The sequence below is a fragment of the Eimeria necatrix genome, genomic scaffold (assembly GCF_000499385.1).
Source record: "Eimeria necatrix Houghton genomic scaffold, Enh_scaff25, whole genome shotgun sequence".
Taxonomy (NCBI): domain Eukaryota; phylum Apicomplexa; class Conoidasida; order Eucoccidiorida; family Eimeriidae; genus Eimeria; species Eimeria necatrix.
The window spans coordinates 95,347-120,048 of record NW_013655219.1 but is presented as its reverse complement, the minus strand read 5'-3'; the positions used below and the strand labels follow the sequence as shown (position 1 = coordinate 120,048).

General features: G+C 49.8%; 2 protein-coding genes across 2 annotated transcripts; one reads left to right on the top strand and one right to left on the bottom strand.

Moving 5' to 3' along the window:
• Positions 1–2,886: 2,886 nt before the first annotated feature.
• ENH_00035690 (protein kinase, putative) lies at positions 2,887–8,461 on the bottom strand (the record flags this gene model as incomplete). The annotated part of the gene is made up of 5 exons (XM_013585030.1): positions 2,887–4,876; positions 5,128–5,336; positions 5,701–6,127; positions 6,283–6,522; positions 6,732–8,461. 5 exons carry the CDS (start codon positions 8,459–8,461, stop codon positions 2,887–2,889), a joined length of 4,596 nt encoding a protein of 1,531 aa, XP_013440484.1.
• Positions 8,462–15,570: 7,109 nt separating this feature from the next.
• Positions 15,571–24,297, top strand: ENH_00035680 (hypothetical protein; the record flags this gene model as incomplete). The annotated part of the gene is made up of 19 exons (XM_013585029.1): positions 15,571–15,754; positions 16,123–16,272; positions 16,467–16,649; positions 16,807–16,923; positions 17,306–18,154; positions 18,272–18,739; positions 18,832–18,881; positions 18,989–19,073; positions 19,329–19,364; positions 19,493–19,785; positions 19,899–20,438; positions 20,551–20,972; positions 21,096–21,337; positions 21,461–21,742; positions 21,972–22,117; positions 22,233–22,758; positions 22,852–23,343; positions 23,475–23,801; positions 23,942–24,297. 19 exons carry the CDS (start codon positions 15,571–15,573, stop codon positions 24,295–24,297), a joined length of 5,748 nt encoding a protein of 1,915 aa, XP_013440483.1.
• Between the last annotated feature and the right edge of the window lie 405 nt (positions 24,298–24,702).

Sequence of the window (24,702 nt, the reverse complement as noted above, 5' to 3'; positions counted from 1 at the left end):
CTTAACGAGTTTTCCAATAGTATTGCTAGCGCATCTATCTCCGGTGAAAATGATATCTTCCAAGGACAAACTACGGAGAACTCTTAATGTAGCCCGCTGGATGTTGTAGCTACGGAGATGGAGGCGACGTCTTGCTGGGGTAAACCTTGCCTGCGAACGCATATCGATTTGTCGTTTTTAGGACACCAGGCAGGAAGGAGAACAAGTCGGAGCGGGATCGAGTCTTCTTCATATAGTGATAGCACTTCCCAAACTGTCTCTCCCGACAGCAGGCCGCATACCAAGGACCCCCATAAAATAGATGCAGAAGAGTCCACGCCCCATCAAGAGTACAACACAAAGCCCCCCTTAAAGCCCTCTAGCCGGCATGGAAGATGCTGCCCTGACAAATCCCGTTTTAATGTATGTAGAAATAAAGCCTACGGATGCCTGTAGAGCAAGCAATTAGCGGAGTATTGCCTAGAGAATAGCCAGTGATCTTCCACAGTGAAGTTATTGTCCGAAGTGACCTACTCTGCACACAACCTCAAAAACAGCCACAGTTGTGGGACCGAATTTTTTTTAGTGCATTTCAGTCAATAAGGGCAGGCGACAGATCCTCTGCCCGCCATATAGACGTACGTTACGACGGCGATGTCATCCAAGTGGCGATTCCAGAGGAGAGCTTAATGCCCAGTAGAAGCTAGAGATCCGCTTCGCGTGCTGAACAGCATTCGTACCAACCAGAGCTAATCTACAAAAAGTTCGTGCAACGCCCCAGGCAACAATGCAGTAACATGTTGTCCAACGCTGGTGACACTCACCGTTGGCCTAGGGCTGAGATGTTCCGCCGCAGTTCACAAAGAGCGAAGAAGCCCCTATGAGTGCGTCAATGTTGCGATTGAGTAAGAGCACGCGTGAAGCCAATACTGCGAGGAACTGCACAGCCTTCGAATCCCCTAGTTGGGCTCTCTTATTGACGTCATTACCGCTGTACCGGCACCTTTTGCAACAGTTCAGACACCGGTCGTGGTCTGTCACTTGCTTTAAAAATACCATTCTATCCTCATATTTTCAAGTACAGATGGAAAAGGGTTTAACTACTTAATCTTTTTCCTATTAGCTCAATCATTCTTCGGGAACAATTGAATTTTTAAAAAATCCAGAAAAACCGGGAATGATATTGAAGTATTCCAAGTAACAGAATAGCTATGGATACAGTAGTGTTTCGGCTGAAACACACTCCCTACCTCTTCCCAAACTTCATCCGGGCTTCATGGAAAGGTAGACAAAGCCCTGTAAATCTTCCATATAATGTGTAATGTCCTGGAAGTGCCTTCGATAAACATCATCCCCACTCATTTCTTGAAGGTGATGATGCTTTTGCTAAAGTGACGGTTTCTTTGCCGTCGTGGTCAGGTCCTCTTATGCCTAATGTACCCCGTCGCCGGGGTGAGTTGCCTGTCTGATGCTGATTTTCTGCTGGTGCTAGGTATAAGTTCAAGGCATAATTCCGCTCTTCCACGAAGATGCGTGCTGCTCAGGTGATGCTTCAGCTGGCTGGGAAACCAGCAGTTGCGGTGTCTCCAATGCAAAATGTAAGCATATCCCGAGTCGAAATGTCTCCTTTACTGACTCATGAGTGTCATCTCTCAGCTACGAGACGGGCCCAACCACAGAGGCACTCTTCCCCAAGCGCTGTTCCTGGTGGTTGCTGGGTCTTATACCGGCCTTGCTATCTGAAGGCACCACAGTACCTATGCGAAAAGACTGTATGCATGTGACGTCTCTAGGTTCGTGCGAAATATGCTTAACGCCTGCACTAGTGCACTGAGTGAGCGTTGCTCAACAGTGATACAGGCAACGTACCCAATACAAGTTGGTCCAAGTAGCTTCCGAGCTACTGCAACACGGCCAGTAAAGTGCCTACCTTTACGGTATGACTTACATTGCGTTTGGGCGCAAAAATGCTCCAATGCTCCACGGAAACATGTGCTCAATTACGTCATGGGTGTACTCCATCTGGCTACACAGCCTACCTTCCAAGCTGCCATGGAGTAGACTACAGTCTCACTGACCTCTAGTTTACTTGTCACTCTGTTCACACTACTTCGGAAACTAGCCGGTACGAAGGGCGAAACCATTCCGGCGACGGCCCAATTTCCGCCCGAAACAACCCCACTAGACGCTGCGCCAGCGCCTCCCAACCTACTCTTTTGAACAGAAGAGACAGCGGACTTCCATCATAACCACTAGTTCAGAAAAGCTACAACTACGCGTAGCACCTCCTTAGTAGCGGCGCGAGCGGCTATCAGACACATTCAACAGCTTCGAACCTCTACAGGTACCCAATGATGAACAACCGCAGAGACTGTCTACCTAAGAAACCAAGAGGATTTATTCTTCACAGCACTGCAGTAGCATGACTGCGTTAGATGCATACTGCTGGGAAATTTTGGTAGAGTAAAATAAACATATATTCTCGCTGTCACCTCAAGAAACAAAGAGGCTCCACTTGCTACAGCATAGCAGCAGTCACACCGCTTCAAGGACATGCTGGCGGCGGTGCTGCCGCAGTACTGCACAATGCCGCGACAAAGCAAACGGCCGATTTATGACTTTCGCTGCGTTTTCGGTACCTACTCGTCCTGTTTTCTTAAGAGGTCACTGCCTCCGCACTACACAATGCCGCGGTATTACACGGGGTTGCTGAGGGACTTTTCCACTGCGTCCGCGCGCCCCCTACATGTCTAACTCGAAAGCCTCTGACTTGCCTACATGTCTAACTCGAAAGCCTCTGACGTGCCTAGTCAGTAGGGGTTTTGCCCCATAGCTCACTACTCTGCTAGCAGAGAGGCCGTCAACAACATTACATGTCACCAGAGACTGCCGCCAAGCCATTATACGTCACGCATCTCGCATTCGCCTCGATGAGCATTGAGAGTGGGTACTTGTTGTGAATCCTTGCCTCGCCCCTGTTTCTGCAGCATGGGACCTGATTAATGAAGGTCTGTTCTGGCTGGCCTCCGCGTCTTCCATATTCAGACGGTTGCACGACGCGAGGGGCTGCGGCCTGCTCGATGACGATATCGCCTGCACCGAAGGCATTGAGTGAAGTTCTTGCTGGTAGTGCCACTGTTCCTGCAGCTGCTGCTGCTGCTTATACTGCCAGCAGTCACTAGAGAACTCCTCCAAGGAGAGGTAGCTCCCCACAGAGCCGCACGTTCCATGCCAGTTGCATGGCGTCTTGTCCGTTGGTGCCTGTGCTGTTGGTCTTGATGTTGTTACTGCAGGATCATCCAAAACGTGGTTCCACTTTGACCTGGAAAAACTGCCAAACCTCGACGCCGCCTCTGCTGAAAAAAACTCAGGGTTGCTGGTCACCAACGACAGCCTCAACTGATCTCCTACTGCTGCGACTGCTGCCCCTGCAGCTGGTATGCCACTGTACTGGGTGCAGTCTTCGGCAAAGCTGCTCTGATTCATGACACTCCCATCTTCCTGTGCAATTTGATCGTCTTGCCATACAAGTCCATTTGCAGCCCGCCGTCTATTTCGTAAATGCTGTTGTCCCTGCATGTGCCACATTTGCTGCATCTGCAGCATCGTCGTTTGCTGCTGCTGTTGCTGCTCCAGCTGCGTCGGTCCAAGAGCCTCGTTTCCGTACAGCATACTTTCTGGCGCCACTGGTAAGGGGCGCTGCAACGGAGTGTTATCCCTTTGGTGTAGGGGTAGCGCAAGACCACACCACTCATCCTCCTGAGCAGCATCTACTTCTTCTGGACCCCCGGCGTAGTAGCTTGTGCTCTGACTGTGGCTTTGGCTGTCACTGTGGCTGTTTCGGCAATTATGGGTGCCGCTGCTGCTAGTGCCGATTGAAGAAGGGAAGCTGTCTTCGACAAGCAGCCCTGAAGCGAAAGATGGAACCTCAGCTTTACCTGAGGTGCCGCGAGACGCCATAGCAGGACAAGAAGGCAACATAGTCGTGCTGCTGCAAACTTCCGTCAGGTACGGGGGTCCTCGTGTGATGGGAGACTGAGATTCGGGGGTGCAGCAGAGAGAGCTTGAGCTGCTGAAGCTGCCACCCAAACTGCTGCTGCTGCTACTGCTACTGTATTCTCCTGCTGTTCTCCCTACAGTTGTCGCGCAGCTCCAGTCACTGCTCTTGCGGGGATTCAAAAGGTACGCATCAGTCGCATGAAGTGGCTGGAAAGTGCTCTTCCCACACCATGTCTGTCCCGAGTCGATACTGCACTCGCTCCAGGATTTTGATGCAGAGCTCTGATGTTCTGCAGCTACCACGGGAAGCAAGGCTACGGGTGCACTCCCGAGGGAGACGCTGCTGCTGCTCTTGATGCTGCTACCACTGTTGCCGGTGCTGCTGGTGCTGCTGTTGCTACTGATTCTTCCAGATGCCTTTCGGTCGTACGTAGCAGCGCTATCTATGAGGGGGAGACGAGGAAACAGTGGTGTGTCGGCCAACGATTCGCCCGCTCCTCTCACTGTTGCTCTTGCACAGTATGCTACTGCCTCCTCCGTTGATCCCGTTCCCTCTTGTGTAAAAGCTGGCAGCGCCATGGGCCCTTCACCATCGAACTGTGCTTGGTTCTCCCCAGGAAGGTCAACATTCCTGTTGTAACCATCTGTGTTGAGCGTGTCGTCCGCAACCTCGAAAGGAATGGACGAAAGTGAATCGCCAGTACCAATGGACGCACGATTTGGAGGCTCAGCGGTCATCTCCGGGTCAACTAGAGCAACGTCGATGGCTGTCTGGTGCTGGCAGCGTCGAGACGGAGCCCAGTTGGACTCCTTGTGTGTGTCTGCAAGTCTGTGAGAGTCCACTGGGGGCGAGAAACCTCGGCAGCCAGGCAAGGACCGCTTTCGCGCTGAATCGAGCCTGAACAGTATAGCAAGGAAGCGGCGAACAAAGACCCTCCGACGGTAAGTCCCCAGCACTCGCAAGACAAAGCAGCTACAACGCACTACAGGACATTCACCTCGACGATACAGTTGGCTAGCTGATAGTGGCGCAAACTACCCATACTTGGTGAAACAGCTTCGCCCGCTACTGCAACGGCTACCGGTGCTCCTGGTACAGAGTTAAGATACAGAGCTGCCGCAGCTTTACGTGTGCTGTAGCGAATTCACCATGGGTGCTCTAGTGCCTCTGCTGCTGTCTGAATACGTTTCCTTGGGTCCATCTCCAGGAGTCTGCGACACAAGTCTTGCGCCGAGGGAAACTCAACAAGCGAGGCAGCTTCGAAGTCAATGCCCCCTTGTTGCTCGGAGACCTGCTTCACCACAGCCAGAGCAGAACGTGCCGACGTCATGAACTCCATCGGAAGGGGAGGGGAACCCTGAAAATCACACATGGAAGAACAGAAACTAGCGGACACTAATTTCGAGAGTGGGTGTCCACACTCATCACTTTTCCTGCCTCTATCCCCTACTTACAGTATGCGCTTTCTCCTTCACTGCCTGCCTGAGCAAATCAGTGCGCTCCGCGCTATCTCTATGCGTATGTTACCACGCCCCATTCATCAAACTGTCCAAATCACTTGCATTATGTGCTGTGCTGCAACTAGAAAGCACAGTTCTTCGGCTGTCTGTGTTCTTCCCTTTAGCATGCCTTTTTCATTTTCTCATTCACAGTTAACACATGTCAAGCCACCGTCCCACACTCTCCACACCCCATCCACTTTTGACAGAAGACCAACTCACCGTCATTAGGATATACAGGATAACTCCAACACTCCATAAGTCCGAGGCAGGGGTGTAGCAGCCCGACTTGAGCACTTCAGGTGCCAAGTAGCCGTATGTACCCACCAGCCGTCGATGCGGAGTGACGGCATCATTAGAATTTCCTGAAGGGTCATCGATGAACATGGACGTGTCAAAGTCTATGAGCAGCAGCTCGTGCTGCTCCTCCATTGACAATAGCGGAGGCTCTGAGCTGCGGTTGACCCTCTGCGCTACGCCTGTTCTTGCTCTCTCCACCTCTTCCAGATGTTTCTTTTCCTCTTCGTCTACCTCTAGTTGCTGTTGATCTCCCTGCTGATGATTTTGTTGCTGCAGCCGTGTGGCAGCGGCAGAAGCAACGTTGCTGCGTACGCGTCGGCGAAACATGAGATTCTCGGGCTTGACGTCCCTGCGCTCAAATACAACCGGGAAGAAGAGGGAAACGCACCACAATGGCTCCATCTTCATGTCATGACTAAGGCGAAGAAACAACACAGAGCTCTTGGCTATGACAGTGGAACTACCCGAGCCTTAAGGGCAGTCTCGTATTGAAATTTGATGTACCTGTGAAGCAGGTTGTGTCTATGCAGATGATCCAATGCCCTGAGAATCTGCACCATTATGAACTGACACACGTCCTCGTGCACCGTCTTTTCTCGCAACAAGAAGTCAAAGAGCTCTCCACCCTCCAGTTGCTCAGACGCGAAAACAAATGCCTCCGAAGTCTCCAATACTGCCTCGAACGACAAAACGTTAGGGTGAGGTGGCAAGTTCAACAAGTGAGTGCACATGCGTCGCCAGGAACTGCAAAAGCAACACCAAAACTGAACTGAGGACTGTAAACACCATGTCGTACCTGTTGATATCGAACAAGCGCAGTAGGCCCCAATAGTGGTATAATCACTGTGCTACTGATAAAGTATGCCACCCTCTCCGCTAAAGAACAAGCGGACAAACGACTACGGCAGAGGATTCAGGACTGAGAGCTTATGTGTTCTTCAGTTCGGATCTACTTCTCTGCTTCAGACTGCAGCGCCCCTCGCTTCTTCTTGATAACTTTGAGCACTCTCTTTTCTCGTCGTTCGTCTCCGGTAACAGCGTGGTAGAGTAGCGGCCGGCTGCCGTCTCCTGGAGAGACCCCTTGGCATGCATTCCGCTGGCCCGGCTTCAGTCTGTGCTGTCCCTGCTGCAGGGGCTTGAGTAGTGAGCAAACAGACAATAGCTCTCCTAGGCGGTAGTAGTCATGCACTGTTGTCGAGCCCGTCAACAGCTGAATCGACTTGCGAGGGGCATGGCTGCTGCCATGGCAGCAGCATTGGAACCTGCTGATTACCGAATCGAGCTCTCGGAAATCTGTGCTGCGGCGGCAGTGTGTACATCCGGTTGAAGCCTCTTGCTCCACGGCAAGCCGCACAGGAGCCACGGGGCTAGTACTCAGCAATCCAGAGGACGCACACTTGAAGGCGTTGCTGCAGCTGCTCCTGCTGCCATTGCCGCAGCAAACATTGCAGCAGCTGTCCGCTCTACGACCTGTGGGGACTGATACAGGTAGGTTACAAGTAGCACTCGGGCAGTGCCTTTGCTGCTTCTGCACTTGCTGTTCGTGCTGCCGCTGTCGCTCTTGGACAGGCTGCCGTTGTGACTTGTGCTGCTGCAGCTTGTACTGCTGCTGCAGGGCTAGAAGCGGATCCTGGAACGCTCTGCAGGGATTCAAGTGATGCTGCTGCTCTCTAAAGTCAACGCGGGTTCGCCCCATACCGTCCTGCAAATACGACCGCACTGCAGCTGTTGCAACAGATGAAGTTTCTTCAGCATTGGCTGCAGCCGCAATAGCTGCTGCATCTTGAGGTGAGCGGTGGGTCGGGAAGCCTTCCTCTCGATGCGACAAAAGGTCAGGCGAGTGAGTGTGCAGCTTTTGCTGTTTCAATCCGTACAATGATTGCCCCTGCTGCACTTCTTGCTCTTGCAGCTGCTGCTCGTGCAGTTGTTGTCCTTGCGCTTGCCGCTGCTGTTGCAGTTGCACCTGCTGCAGTTGTCGCTGCTTCCGTTGCTGCTGCAGTTGCTGCTGCTGCAACTGCTGCCGCTGCACTTCCTGCTCTTGCGCCTGCTGCTCCTGCACATGCTGCTCCTGTTGCTGTAAATGCTGCTCCTTTGGTCGCTGCTGCTGCAGGTGCTGCAGGTAAACTCCGCCGTGTGTGCTCCTGTGTTGGTGAGGCGAGAAGCAAAACCCCTGCCGCTGCAGCACAGAGCCATGGAACGAGCCCGATGTGCCATCTGGCGCTACTGCCACTGCTGCTACTGGTGCAGGGCGCTGGATTGAGAGGTCCTTCAGCGGTGCGGGCTCTCCACTAAAAAAATGATTGGAAACACTACAGAGGGCTTCCAGCCCTGAGCAATGCAAGAAGTCCCTCGAGCGCCGCCGGAAAGCATATTCATGGTAGGATGGAGGCTCTGGGGCGAATGAATTTTTCGCCATCGTAGCTGCTGTGCGTGCAGCTGCTGCTTGTGTAGCACCTGCTGCTGAATGTGCAGACTCAGCATTGTTAAAGCTGCATAAGTCGTTGCTGGGTAGGTCTGGTAGACGCACAAGCAACTGCTCCGGTGTCCTTTGCTGCCGCTGCTGTCGTTCTGTTCGCTGTTGCTCCTGGTGGTCTACCTGTTGTTGCTGCCTCCTCAGTTGCTGATGGTGCTGCTGGCTGGGTTGTTCATCATGTCGCTCCGGGCTTTTCGATATAAAGGACATCTTGGTATCCTCGAATTCCGCAAGTCCTCCTGAAGCTCCGTGGACCATAGCTCAAAATAATACGAGAAGGGCACTCCTGTGACTCAAGGCCCGCCAGCTCAACACCACACTCCTCCCCCCCAAGACTGGCAAGCTGTTGATACGCTGCAGTATGAATGAAACAGTGCTACCTGAGTATGAAGCTTCAATTCAGCAGGATGACGCGCGCGACACCGGCGACCCTGGTAATAAGTGGTGCCCGCTGGAAGCGACAGGAGCAGCTGTGAGCGGGATAGGCAGTTGCGACGAAGGATGCAGGAAAATAGAGGGAGACATAGATAAGTCATGGAAACGAAAAAATGCCAAGATACTGGCGCAGCCACTCAGGGTTGTGCGGTGATGGGGACGAGGGACAGCTCGGTCTTTGCGCTGAACGTCTTGTTCTCACTCCTAAGAAGCCAATGAGTCATTATTCTGAACGTAACGCAAAGTTGTGCAAAGTGTGCCTGCCAGTGTCGATAAGCCCCAGTGTTTCTTGACACCTCGGGTGTTACAATGTGCTGCTCGCGATGCTGACAGTGTAGCACAGATATTTAAAAAGGAAAGACCAAAAAACCACCATAAAAAGCGCTCCAAATGAATAACAAACACCATTCTCCTTCCATCTACATGGGAAATTCAAGCTCTGTAAGTCGCGAGCACGCGCCCGGTCGCAGGCACGCCTCGCACGCCTCGCTCACTCTGCAACTCCAGCACCGGAACTTAACAACCCCGTACGTGTTCTTCGCCATTTGCACATTAAAAAAAAAGAAAATCAGATTTCACAGGTTGGGATTAAATATCAAGAATGTGTGACTCGGTTTCACAACAACAGTGCCCATTTGCTTCAACCCACTGGAGATCGATGCAATCGATACGCCACCAACCGATCAGTCCACCAGCAAACGCAGGAACTAAAGGTCTGGAGCTCAGCTCGAGATGAAAGAATATCATAAAAACGTTAATGTACTCGAAATGTAGAGCTAGCAACTAACATACACAAAGTGCTTCAGTCAAGGTGAAGGTGTGCGGCACCTCCCGCCTCATCCCTATCAACCCCGCCCACCCTCGCAACGACAGCACGCACGGGAGCATAGCACAAGATACGCAAAATACATGCCATTGATAATGTGCCCTCTCTCCTTGTCCTGTTCATTATCTCTGCCCCTGGAAACCGCAAACACTCCCGTAACACGACATGACACACCGCCTAAACTCCGACCCCACCTTATGAAAACGCCTGTGCTTATCTTTTCACAATTTACAAAAGGGAAATAAAGCTAGAAGTGAACGCTACCCACCTGGGCGGCGTGAAGTGCGTCTTCCTTGTTACGCACTGTCCGCGAAAATCCACCCCGCAGCGCCTTTACTTTGAGAAAGCACTGTGGGTGGCGAACTTTTCCTCATGGAATCAGGTGGGTTGATTCACTTCTAATCACACAGTAAAACATGACCTACAGAAGCAGCAGCACGCACGCTCCCACTAGCCGCGAGATGCCTTTTATGTGCAGAACGCTACGAACCCCGCAAACTTAGCAAACGCACCCAAAAGTCCGGCGGGCACGAAGACCATCACAACAGCAAAAGCATGTAGACAGGGCTCCATGCTACACATTCGAGGAGATGTATGAAGCTTCAGAAAGCATTCAACCGAAAAATCAATCAAGTGCGGCTGAGACGCGCTCGGGTTGGTTGGCTGTGTGATACACGCGAATTTCCTTGTCCATACCTCCATTTGCACCGTCATAAACCTGTTTAGCAAGCTTGGCGTCGCCTTAAGCACAGTGTAATCGGTTGTCTGCTATCTTTTCAGAGGAGGGCCTCGGCCGAGTCCACTTTAACAGGAAGCTTAGTTGATGGAGCTGCGTTAACCCAGGAAGACAAAGATTCTGGAATCATGCACCTATGCGCCTACTTGTTGCTCCGTGCTCTGCAAAGCTTGGGATATTGCTCCCCGTGGTACGCACTGCGCTGGTTCCCAAGCGCTACAGCTCAGCAGTGCTCCCATTGTACAGTCCCCAGGCCCTTTGAGCCGCGCAACAGCCAAGTGTGTGGATTACTCTGAGGTGCGGATAGTTCGTGACAACTACGGTAGTGTGTCACTCGAGCCAAGAGGAGAGCAAGTAGCGCTGGGGGATCAACAGAGGGGCCTTCTGGATGGGAAGGAGCCCGAGATGAAGAAACACACTGTATATGTGGTCAGTCTTGGAAAAAAATACAGTGTGAAAAAAAGTCCTGGAAAAGGTTCTAATCCGCACAACACCACCCGGCACGGCTGGTTGACTCAGTGCGTCTCGAAGGAAGCGGATGCAAGCACTGCAGAGCGCCAGTAACACAAAAGGGCTCTTTAATGTGATGGTGGAAGGAAAAAGGAGAAAAGCTTCTCCACGCATGTATGCATCACGCTCAACCCTTCTCTAATCGATGAGTTGAGTGCTCAGGATGGTCTCATCCAGTCACCCTGCTGTGTGCACTGACGGAGTAACTGGGGCTGCTGAGGATGCCATTTGTGCGGGTAGGAGGAGCCATTTGATTCAGAAATTTACAATTAAAAAGCAATCTATACATAATACTCGCAGCGGGACGTCTACTACTATTCTAGTCATTCAACAGCGCACGGCCAAACCCACGTGGGGACCACTGGCCTCAACTTGCTGGTGAGCCGAGGGAGATAAAAAGCAACAATTGATGGCACGTTATCTATTTTTAATTTATAGTGTGCATTGTATTACAGTTCATAGAGATGTACTAAACGTGCAGGTCCAATATAGGAATTCAGCAACGACATGCTGTAGCCATCTGCCATGCCTATTACACCGGTCAGCTCGCGTTATCAGCAATGCAGCACTTGCTTTACGTGCTTTTATTGTTGTGGCTCATATACTAATTTACAAAGAAACGAACAAAACTGTGTGATATTTCGGTTAAAAAGATCCGGAGAGGAACAGTAACACTGTCGCACAGCCACCACCGCTCAAGGCATCACTGCGGTTGTATACTTACTTAGTTCGAATATACATATTGGTCGCAAATACAGGTGAGCTCCTCTCGAAATGCCTGCCATGTATGTATTTGGTTTCACCTTAATAGTAAGAGTACTGCCAAAGCCAACTGCTTGTGGCCTGCATTGTCCGTAAAGCCTACATGGGACGCCACGCAACGCTCTAGGGCGAGTGTCGCTACACTGCAGCACCCGAGTGTGCCTGGATTCTTCTTGACACACAACTTTGGATAAACATATGGAGAAGCTTTGAAGGCACACCACCACCTGCAGCTATTTAAGATGGGGGACACCACCAAGGCAACTGGGAGTGAAGGACACAGGGAACTCAGTTTAAATCCACAAACGGCACTTCCACCGCCACAAGGAAACGATAATGACGATATTCACTACGGAGGCCATGCCATTCAAGATACGTGAGTACTCTGCAGCTGCCTACCTCAACTGACCACATAGATCACCCCTGGTAAACAACGACTACGTGTGCTTCAATCTGTAGGATCTCCCACGACTCTGAGACGCCGGAAAAATCGAGGAGATCTGTTGAGACTTTGGAGTCCGTTGAGGAGCATATGAAGTGGATAACTGAGGTACACTGACAGCGCAAAATCTCGACAGTGACTGGCTGCTTTTTGCGAGACTGCACTGACGCCCTAGAGGTACCTTATTTTTAGTGCAGTTATGTTCAAATAGGCAACCCTGTGGTGCGACTGTACAGGCAAGGGAAAATGTAGATGAACTTGCAGCTGAGGTCTTCCTTGAAAAATGCGCTTGTTGCCTAGTGGAAAGTGACCTTCTGCAGCAAAAATTAGCCAAGCTCGTGGAATCTGTCGGAGCTCTAGCTGCTGTGAACGAATTGAATGACTAGTATATTTTAGCCGAGATTTTACTCGGCTTGAGATAGTTCTTGACAACTGAAGCATCGCGCGAAGATATCGGCACACTCTAAGCATTGCTTGAAATTTGTTAATACCAACTTGGCCGGTTGCCGCTTGACCGCGCGGCTCAGCGAATCCTGCGTCACCTCTGCAATGAAACGCTTTATTTCGTTTTTTGGCACCATGTGCGGGAGTCCAATAGTAGGAGGAGACACTAAAGTGTATTTAGTGATCGTGAAAATAATCGTAAGCAAAGCATGTATTGCGCTGGCAACAAAGGCTTGCAAACAATGGGGGCCGAACAGCAGCTCCGAGAACTGGTAGGGTCAAAGGACCCCTGGAGTGTAAAGGTGTACTCATAATAGGTAAGCATACCCAACTGAGTTGGTTGCTTGCAGCCAGCAGTTGCTCTCTCATGAATTTAATTTTTCCTGGGTAGGTCTGATCTAAGTGCAGCACAGCCATTGTTACTCAGGGAACCAAGAAAAAAAGGGCACAGCGGAAAATGTACGCATATGGGGACTTAGCAGACCCAATGGAAGTGCAGCAATGCCTATGTGGCAGCTTACGCGCATGCCCTTCTTCATCCCACAGCTAGAACGATTCCAACGTCACTGCAGCTGTTTCCACGATTAACGCGTCTGGGGCCTAGGAGCATTTCGCCTCCTGGAAAAACCTTTAGAAGGCAAATGGTCCTCGGTAGCTACGATTTCCTTGTGCTTACTAGGCCCCCACTTATGACGGCTGTGATGCTGTTGGTGCTCTACGGGTTGTGCAACTTGCGTATTAACAAAAAAAACGAAAGCATTTTTATTTTATTTCTCCCGTTGCACCTTTCTATTCTAGAATACAGTATCTCTTTCACCTGCGTACAATTAGTAATGTTTTATTGGCAAGTAATGGCGTTCTTACTTTACTGTAAGCAATTTTCGTGAACAGAAGTGTGAAGGCTAAGCCCAAATCACTAGTCTCTAAGACCTACGTGGCTAATCAGAAGTCCATGGCCGGAATCGTACGGGCTGCAATGTCAAATAAGTGTTCCTGTTGTGGGGTCACGTCTGGCCACTTACAGTCATTGGTGACGGAGATGCTTCAAACGTTGGTGAAATTATCGCACACTGTTAGGTACAGGAAAGCTTGCTGACATTCGATCAGTGCCTCTCTAAGATGTCTGCTGAAAGGGAGAAGTTTCACGCCACTGCTACTTTTTTCCGGTGTATGAGCAAGTATTTCATTTTTTTAAGACAGTCGACGGGGTCGAAGCGCTGTATTTTGAGCATGTTTTGTTGACCAGACATTCAAATTTGGAGCTCTAAGCGCTTTGTAGCTTGTTGCCCTCCCCTGCGAGGCCTGCACCATTTTAACCCTATCAGCACTCCGTCACAGTTTCAGCACTGCATCAAGTTTGCAGCTCTGCTGAAGTCTAAGCTACATGAAAATATTCTGGCAAAAGTTGGGGATGAATAGGGGTCCAAGAGCTCGGCTGGGGGAGGAGATGTCCGCCTCGCGAAGCCAGCGGATGCTTCGACGCACAGTCGATTTTGCATCTGCTGATGCTGAAACCAAGAGAAGACACTTAAATACGTCCTGAAATGCAAGCCAGAAGTACGAAAATTTGTGCAAAAGAGATGCACACATTTGTCCAAGAGGACCCACTGCAGGCTTCACGTGTTCGCTCTAATCACTTCCACTGCCTGAAGATACCTTGCTCCCATGGAAGTTGAAAAACAAGGCACTTACTAGTTTTTTACTGATTTACTGTAGGAGCAGTAGTCGGATACGTCTTTCATTTGAACAAGGGGTCATTGCAGGGCAAAGCTGAAATGCAGCGAAGCCTCAGATGCTAGTGAGTGAATCCTAAGGCATGTATTATTTCAATGCTATATAACCCATCCTTCTTCAAACGCATTATAAAATGACATCGCCTTTTGGTGCTTCGCCTGTGTAGTAGGACTCTAACGGAACAAAACTGAATACGCAAGGGACCAAAGGTCCCTCTGGTCCCCTGCTTGTGGGCGCCTTCTCAAACCGGCAGCATTTGCTTTGGGACCCCCTAGAGTAAAAGTGCAACCTCCGGTAGTTCGAGTACTCTGCTTGTACTGAGGTGCATAATTTATAATTTCCAAATATTGAATTCCACAGTGTGAGGAATGCTGTGCACGGCATGCCGAGAGCTGCCTGCACGCGCCGGATCGGACTGGCTCAGTTCCTCAGGTCAAACAACATATCAAAATTGAGGCACAACACGCCTTCAAACCTTTCCATAAACCCAAATATAAAACTAAATTATTTTTTTAATGATAAAAAAATGTGTAAAATACCTAAATATGGTGGAGACAAGACAAAGGAGCTGGTAATGACCTCGTCTGTTGGGCAGGCCAAGGCGCGTCATTGTCCAAGGCCAGCACAGGGAGAGGCCACCTCATGATACTCAGACAATTTTGCCTGCACATAATTACGTAGATTACTTGTCTTCGAATTGTTGTGGCTCTAATTCATCGGCTCAGGAGCCCTGGCTGCTGTTACGGTGCTGCCGACTGCCTCGTCCTGCTGGGCAGCAGTAGAACAGACCACCAAGACGCCGCCTCAACCTCAGCAGGTGCGATGCAAGGCCAGTAACATTTTCATTGTCCACCATTTGACTGTATTTTCTTTCTATGCTACTCAGTAGCTCAAGAAGAGCCTGTGTCTTGTGTGTACTTTGCAGTGGAACAGGGCCTCCTGTTGAGCCTCAGGTTACACTGCCTGTCTCCGCTTCGGGTCTCCGCAAACCTGGCACCAAGACCGAATAGATTTTGGGAGAAAACATGCTCTCATAGTTTTTCAAGGGGCTTTCGAGCTTTTTAATGGGCGAAAAGACGTCGCCTGTTTAGGAATCTTCCTATGAAGCTCTTGCAACCTAAGGTGTCACTGGAGGTGTTCCAACACTACTGTCTCCGTGACCACTGGACCGTCTCCAGCTGCACCTGGAGACTGTCGTCATTAGGCATCTGATACAGGTGAGCGCAACGAGCTGACTCAGTGAGAGGTGCTTCTTCGCCGTTAGCTCTCTAATGAAGGCTTTGCATTCGAGTGATGGGGAATGATGAGCATCTGCTGGCGCATAACCCCATAGGGGTGTCAAGTGCATTGTACAGACTGCATGGAAATATGTCTCTGCACTTTGCACTCGACTCAGTCTCTCAACTCAGTCTTGGAAACGCATTACGGCAATGGCTTCAAGCACCGGGGTATCACCTCCGCTCTGGGGGGTGCGGCTTCCAGAACGCACGTGCGCCTTTATGTTGTTTTACGCTCTTTTAATGAATGCTGTGGCGACCCCTGTCGAGAAAAGCATCGCATCACACAACTTTTCCCAGGACTCTTTGCCACCGCTCAACGGTTCTTCTTTGAACGGTGAGGCGGGGTGATGCTGCAGAAGTACTGAATACCTAAGTATGCTTGTTCGCATAGACGTGTCTGTGGAGCAATATGTAAATACGCATGCGTGTACATGTATATTTATTTGTCTGAGAGGCCTACAACTTGTGCTCCAGGACACAGGATACCTGGCTTTGAAGCAAATGAGACTAGCTTTGTGCAAGGCGGAGAAAAGACCATGTGGGTTGGCTTACTAGACCAAGAATTCATAATGCAATCCTCACATGCGCTGGTTCACGCATTCAAAAGAGGTACGTCTAGACTGTCGTAGTCTCCAAGGACTACATGTAGGCCTGCAGGTTCACCTACATATTTTTGTGGCGTTTGTGTCTCTGTAATGACAGCATCAAAGTATATATATTCTCGAGGCTTCGTCAGGACTCTGCACTTGACTAATCCGTGGTTGCGATACTCCATTGCGAGCTTGGAACAAAAGCTGCGGACGGTGAAGCAGCTGGAAAAGATTGCGAACGGCTCCAGGCTACGCTACCGCAGTACGCGCTCATTACTCAAATAGAATCATTTGTGGCATGCTTGCAAGATGAAAAGAAAAGATAGGAACACGAAGAGACAAAATATGACAGCAAGGGGGGCAGAAATAGAAAATAAGGGACAGAAAGGAACGAAAATCCCTTTATCTGTCCTCTGAAGGGCGCAAATGCTTCGCCGGAAATGTGTGTGTATTCAGAAAAGCCAGAGAGCGCTGCAAAGCTTCTTGCGCAGCTGTCACTGGAGCGCGCATTCCCGCTGCGGTCAAGACTGTTAGGCTCTGAGAGGCGCCAGTACGCGAAGCACATGAAGGAACTGACGCAGGCTTTGCTGCAAGCAAAGGCAGGGACATCTGCTCTGGAGTTAATTATGGCATCAAAAAGTGAGTGCTACACTATTGCCGGCGACCACAAAAAGCTGGAATTCCAGGGGAAAAAAAGGCCTCACCAGCAGCGTGGCGTGGCTAAAGAGTACCAGTGCACAACTGGCCACTAGTTATTCACAGGTAAAAAATCGTCTAATTGCGTCTTGTTTTGCAGCTCTCCCGCTGTACTCTTGGACCGAAAGTTTCCTGAACCACCCAATTGTCACGTTAAAGAATACTGTTGTTCAGGCATTTGAGGACACGATTGGTGGAGTGTCCGGTTTGTTTTCCAGTGAGGTTAAGAGTAGCTGTTTTTCATTTGCTCATAGAGTCAACACCATTGCGCCCTATACCGTAGTCTATCCCGGCGGCATTCTTGGGAGCATTATGAAGGGGCTTGTGCGGTCATACTTTCTGGTCTTCCAACAATCTTTGGTCAACTTTAAGGGCATTTTTGCCTTGCTTATTGGGGTAATTTGTAAAACGCGAATCATTCAGTCTGCTGCCAACGCGCTCAAGCCTATTTTTCGAATGGCAAGAAGAGGAGCAAGAGCATATCAAGCATTCAAATCCAAGACAATCGGTACGCAAACCGCTAAAGGCCTTCATGAAATACACAGAAGAAGTGTCTGCCTTCTTATGGGGCGAATTGTGTTCCCATTCGTATTTTTCAGCAATGAGAGGGGACCCAATTGGCAGCGGACTAATGGATCGTCTCCTGAAACGAGATGCAGTCGTCCTTACGACTATTTTGTTCCAAATGCATGCTGTCAACGTTGAAAAGCAGTGGGAGGAGGCCGACGAGCTCAAGAGTGCCCTATCCGGTGGAGGTGGAGGTGGTTCGTGGGCGCTTGCCGAGGGACTGTTCATTGGCGCTGCAGAATTCAGCCGTTCGTTTCACCGCGTAGTTCGCAAATACATAAGCAGTGCGAATGCATATGTGAAGGCTTGTCAAGCCCTAAGATCCAGCGCATTTGACCACTCAAGTCAAACCCGAGAATCCCCACCGGCTCAGCTCCCTACTGAGGACATAGATCTGGAAAGTATTGTTGATGAGGCACTCGAATTTTTCTCTGAGGCACATCCTGAAGCCTCAGGAGGTGATGAGCCACTTACCACTGCGCAAAAGGTGGAATTACTGCGGCGAAGTTGCACGAATAACCGGCGATTCGTGCAGAATTTCAAAGAAAAGCAAGCCGAGTATACTCAACGCGTAGTTCTTCAGATGGTGCGCCTCCTCCAGTACCACTTCAAATACTTCAAGACGTACATTTCAGACATTCTCTCGATCTTCTACGAGTCCTCGGTAGCGATGCTGGAAACAAAAATAAATGACTCATTGGGCGGTGCGGAAGGAGCCAACAGCCCGGCCGATGAAGTGGTGGCAGCGGAGGCGCGCCATGCTGCCCGAAGAAGCGCTGCTCAAGCAGCGACGGAAGACTCTCATCTCCCTAGGAAGCTATTTCGAGCGACAAAGTTTGCTTCAGAAGCTGAAAAACTAGCATATGGCCTATTTACTGCAAGTAAGCTACAATTGTAGTTTCTTGGTCCGGAATACGAGGTGAGTGGGTTGGTCCCGAAAGCTGACAGCAACCTACCACATGATGGTTAATCCGTATGTTAATGTCTTCTTGTTGCAGCCGGAGCGCTGTCGCTCTTCCAGGTCACAAATGGAGAAACACGGGAGGGCGCAGCTGCTCAGGCCACAGCACTTCATTCTCTAACCAAGGCGACGGACAGCATGCGAAAAGGCCTGGGTGATATATACAAGCGCTTTCTGAATAGCCAGCTTCTGTTATCCAAGGTTGAGAAGCATGAAGAACGTATAAAAATATTTGAGCTCATCGCCAAGTGCCAGACGCCTCTAGAAGAGAAAACGGAGGAGGAGAAGCGCTTATGCGGGACAACGGTTACCAGCGAAATCGATGAAGACGAGTTTATTGTCAAGTCGCTGGTGTCTTTGAACCTTCCGATATCCTCTCCAGAAAACGACATCGCATTTCATTCCCATGGTGGCGTCACGCGGGTATTCGAGCATTGGGCTCAGTTCACCAGTGACAAAAGGCTAAAACATCATGCGAGACTCGCTCAGCTTGCTTTAAACGCAGGTAGGAGCTGTATCCAATGGCACGTTGATGCTTCCGCAGAGGCTGTGGCGACGAGACTAGAATGCAAGTTGCGCGTCGTATTTTTTTTTCAGGTTCCAGTACTGTATTCATAACGCACCTGCGCAGAGCTGCTCTTGACAAGGTACTTCACCCAACGACAGAAATGTAGATTCACATGCTCACCTGGTGAACTGTACTTGGCAACGTTCTATATGTAAAGCTTGTGGTATCGTATTTGATTTGTTACAGCTAACATTTAGGCGTTTTGAATACGTAGAAGGAACCGCAAAAGTCATCCTCTACGACGAAAATGGCAGAACGCTGACGTTCACTGGTGAGCCCACAGCTACAAGGTATTAAGCTTAGCTCTTTCGCATGCCATTCATTGTGACTAGTTTTTGGTTTAATACAATGAATATTTGTAATATTTTCCCATTGTTGTGGTCCTTTTGCCTTGCCTGCAGGTGACGATGAATCAAGCGTGAGAAGTAAGTTAACTTCACTACTGGTTGCTATAAGTAAGCGTAGGTCGAATTAGCACATATATACTTCACTGTCAGATGCATTGATTGTCTGTGTCGCTGAGCAGATCTCGTTACTGCTGCACGCGATAAGAATGGCAGAAGTAAGTTAACAGAACCCTGATGACTCACAAAGTTTGCAAGAGGCGCAGACGGCTGCAGTGTATTCCTCCAGTCAAATTGTACGCACCCTACCTCCGTTTACCAGATGCGTGCAAACACTGCCTCTCAGGCATCACCAAGCCAGATCCTCTAGATTGCAATAGTTCCTTTACTGTAAAGGAAAGCAATAAGGGGACGCTGTCATTCTTCGTGGCTGCTGGCCAGCGACGTGGAGAAGCCTCAGGACATCGTCACCAAAACTTTGCAGAAGCCCAAATTACGCCTGCAATACAGCTGGAAGGTTCCATTGAATACAATGACGAACGAAGGGAGCTTCTAGACATTCAGAATGACCCATCAGCCATCAGGGACACGATCGTAGCCCACTTTCTAGACAAGCGGGGTCGTATCGCTGCGGAGACAGTGAGAATCATTAGCCCATATGCGCAAAGAAGGAACACGCTGCAGAAGCAGTGTATAGTCAAATACTGTTTTTAGGCCACATTCAGCACTGTTTTCTTTCGGTTTGTTTACAGCTGGCTGGCGTATTGATGCTGCTTCACCGACGGGCCCCCATATTTTGGAAAAGCAGCCCAGTTGAGTTCCTGCAAAACGTGACCCCAAAAATGTTCTTTGACATTCTTTACGTCCTCTCAACTCAAGCCTACGACCAGTCCGAAGCAACCGTGATGCTGGATGGAAAGCTGTACACGTTCCCCAAGTCGTTCGGTGCCATGAAGGATATTGTGCTGAGCGCTTTGAATAGGGCAATCGTTCGAATGCATAGCTTGAACGCTTCAGATGCAGCCCTTCTTATTGCGATGGGGAGTGTTCATTTTGCCTACAAAAAGATTCAGAAACATCGCACTGGGAGGACAGCAACCATGCACCTTTTCCTTAAAGAAGTGAACCACATCATGAACATACTCAGAACTAGCCCTGATCAGCTCAAGGTCCTCTACCCAGAATGCAGCTTCATTTCACAGTGGGAACAACCTACTGAGGAAGGAGTCCTCAAGTGTGCGGTTTTCCGTTTCATGAAAATCGGCTCCCTCGCGGACCTTGGGGATTCGGAGGTCAGCTTAGCCGCGGACGCCTGTGCTTTACTCGGGTGGCACGATTCGCCTCAACTTCCGTGGACGTCTCCCCATTAATCATGGCAAGCCTTAGTTTCTGCGTGTTCTTCAGGAAGAGATAATCACGTACGTCACTGCTTTTGTGACCAAGCTCGCCGAGCTTAAGGGTGAGGTGACGTGGAGATCCTATTTGAATCTCGACTATTTCCTCAAGTCCGCCAAAAAGTATGGGAAAACTGCGGCAAAGTATAAATACGAGGTTCTTTACAACCAAATAAACGACCTTCCGGGGACAGATGAAGACGAAACTGAATTAGCCAGATTAATGAAGAAGCTGCACCCGTCTGTGTCAGGGCACAGGCCTCCAAGGCCCAAAAAAAAGCAGGGCTTGCTGAACATGCTGACGAGGTTCAAAGACAACTTTAATATCCTGCCAAAAATAGTCAGGGAAAGAGTCGATCTTGAGTGGAGAAGCTGCTTGGCACGCATGAGGCGCTTCTTCGGCAACAGAAGGTCAATGCTGCGAAGCTGGAGGTACATTTCCGTTCCTTCTATGCATAATCCAGCTCCCACTTTGCCCGCTGCCATACTACACAGCTGTAGGTTTCGCACAGGAACCTTTGTATGTTCGCTTGTTCACGCATTTTTGGATCACAGGATTTCTCCCAAGGTCATTCAAGGTCCTCACTTTATGGGAGCACTAAAATTCGCAGAAGTGACCACGTATCCAGACCTTGACAGCCCTCGAAACACATTCATCGAAGTAGGAGACCTGGAGGAATTTAGCAAGGTGCTTCTGACACTGGAATCTGTCACGGGCATACTGGATAGTCCTCCAAGCATGTACAACACGGTTACACAAGTGCGAGCAACACCTTCTTTTACCCCGTCTGCACGAGGTGAGCACCTGAGCTGTGAGACATCTTTATTCAAAAACATCACTTTAGTAGCCATGTGGCGAGCAGTGCTTTTTGAATTTGCTGTAAAATCAACTGGCTAGCTCTGTGCCTTGTGAGCTGCAGAGGAGCACGAAAAACTTATGAAGCGCGCGAAGGCGTTAGGACAAGCTACAGTAAAAATCGCTGCAGGATGGGTCCTCAAAACAGCTGGCGGCTCTGGAATCGGCATGGCTTTGGGTCTTCTGGCTCTGCAAGATGCTTCGGGTAGATTTGTGGACAAAGCTCTCCAACTACGCTACTTGACTTCCGAGGCCCTCACATTCCTCAACTCGAGTCTTGATTTGGCATACATTATTAAACACCTTCCACCTCAAACTCCCAGGGACGCTGAAATGCTGCGTTTCAGTAAGTGTTTAAGGCGCCCGTCCTGACTGATAGCCGCCAATCCACGGTAGCAACGATTCGAGCTCGTGCTGTTGGCGCGTCGATGTGATGTGTACCAATACCATTCCCATCAACGATAGCAAAGAAGCGAGCTCTTGCTTTTGCAGTGTCGATTTGCTGCGTGCAAGTGTCACTCCTAACACTTGTGTCCACGAAAGCTGCTCGAGCTTTTCCCGTTGCGCATCTTCAGACCTGAACTCTGGAAATCGTAATGCTTTTGTCGTTAAAGCACAGTGTGAGCCAAAAGGCCTGGGGGTGAACACCGCTGAGTCCGTCAAGGTCGTGGATGCAATTAGGCGTATTGAGGACGTGCTCGCAAAGCAGGATGGACTCCCAGTGAGTTTGCTGCTCGTGCTTGCCGCAGGAGCACTGTGAGAGAGCAACGGCACACCGAAACACGTTCTTCGAGCGTGTCAGCATCCCGTCAACCCTTTCTCGTATCGCGCTGCAGGACGGACCTTCTGACTTCGAAAGATGCTCAGCCTTAGTTGGCTCCATTCTGAGACGTCCATTCACATCGACAACATCCCTTCCTCACGATGCACTCCTTGCATCTGATGCTTTTGGGCTATGTTTCCTCCTGTTGAGACTTCGAGCTTATATTGCTTCGGATGCGGAAACAGTCACTATTGACGAATTACTGCAAACAATCTACATTGACAGGCTGCCGCTTGCAGAGCACCTGAGCTTCCTGCAACAGAGACGAGCTGACATGGACGAACGGAAGTCAAGGGCGAAATACATTAGCCCCCTGTTGCGCTTCCTCCTTATTGCCACTGTCGACAAACTAGGAGAGAGCCTGGGGGGACTGAGCTTCAGATCTTACGATTCTGAGTCAAAAATGATATCCTTTCAGTACACATTAGAGGAGGTCTCTCCTCCAGGAAATCCTGCAGACACTCTGGCATTTGCAGCCGATTTACTCTTAGGGACGAACAACGAAAAAAAACACAGATTCGTTGCCTTCGCTTTCGATGGTGAGATGCTAGTGCAGAGAATGCAATGCATGCCTTTTACCACTGCTTAGTTGCACAGCCTCATTTACAAGGTTCTTGTTTTTGCGTTTACAGGCCCGCAGTTCTTGATGGATTGGTACAGATATGTGCTGCCTGAAAAAATGCGCAGCCTTGTGGATGCTGCTAGAGAGCAGAATATTCCCATAACGTACCAGGATATGATGAAACTAAGCAACGTCTACACAGTCACCGACCTTGCGGACCTAGCATACAGCTTGCGCCAAAGCTCAAAGATAAACGTGGACACTATCGCAAGGAAGGCAGCTTTAAATTTAATGAGCGACGCAAACAGGCCACCATTAGAGCGCTACGGTCTTGCGCACATGCTTATGGAACTGGTTAACCAAGCAGCGCAGTTGAAAAAAAAATGCATGGGGAAAGCACTGGAAGATTATGAGACATTTAGCAGCTTGACAGTGCTAGACAAAGAGCTCTTCAGGTATGATTGCTTCTACACCAAAATGAATGAGTCTCACTCGTTTGCTGATGTTGCTAGGAGTGTTTCCGAGAACGACATTCACGACGTAATGAAAGCAATTGACGCAGGTGCGTATCGCAAGGGCAGCAAACGGAATGAATCCGAATTTCATCACATGTGACTCAGCCGTGTAGCAGTACTACGTGCTCGCTGTTGAATTTTTCGCGGCTCTGTGTCCTGTTGCTCTGGTGTTACTCAGCATACGAAGCTGAAACAAAGGCTCTGTATGAAAAGCTACTCAGCAGCAACATTGATCATACTGTGGTGGCAAATGTGGCCTTTAAAACTGCCCAGGAATTCCCAATAATCGGCATGGTCGATACCCTTACCTCAGACTTTCTTAAATGGGTGCGGGAGAAACGAAGTTGGCAAGAAATCCTTCCTAGTATAAAAGCACAGAGAAGTGCCAAATGGGTGGCCAGTTACAGAACAACTACTCTAAATCGGCCCGTCACCAACAGAGAGCACCCACTACTCATGAATCCCTATCAGATACTGATAGACATCATGCTTGCAAGCATTACTGGTAAGCAAGACCTTTAGTAGTCAGCAGCCGCACGTAAGGTTGCCGGTGAAACTAACAAAAATGGTTGAAACACTGCCGAAGTTGGCCTGTGCGTATCACTTTTCCTCCTGGCTTGCTATATTCTTGCTGTTGGCTTCCAGGTTCTGCCAAGCGGAGACAGCTACCAGTACTAGCTCCACTTCAGCGTCTGAAAGCAATATTCGCCAGCATAAAGCCCGGAAAGAAGAGCAGAGCAGGATATAAAGCAGATGTGAAAAAACGCCAGCGTGCTGCCGAAACTCAATTCGAGGAGTACACTAAGGGCCTTAGCGCGGGGAATCAAGAACCTCAAGTGCTCGAAAATCCTGAAAGCACTCAAGGGTCAGAGGACTTCCAGGAGTCTCTGGAGCCTCTAGAACCTCAAGGCACAAACCCGCCCGCAGACGCGCCGCAAGAACAACCGTCTCTAGAACCACCTCAGGCTATGTTGCCCGAAGATACACAAATAACTCAATAGATTCTCGAAAGCCGACGATGGCCAGATGCATTTTGTCTATGCTTGCCTCCGCATGATAAATCCACGATTCCAACGGACTGTGGCATTTCACGGCTGGGGGAGCTTGAGAATTGTTTAGTAATAAGGGCGGCAGATGGCGAGAACAGCTCCATCGTTTGGAAAATCGCCAGGAAGAGAGGTCACCCGCATTTGTTCCTTTTCAAGCGTTTCCACCCTCTCCGCAGTGCTGACACAAATAGAGCTGTGGGACTTTGTGGCAGCCCTCGTAAAGTCAGCACGTTCTGTGCTTTGGCTGAGGCTGTCTACGCCGAAGCTGGAACAAGGAATAAAGAGCTAGGTGGGAGCTTTGTTAAGTGCAGATATTTGTTCCACTTCCTAGGAAAAGCAGCCACACTACTCGGAAAC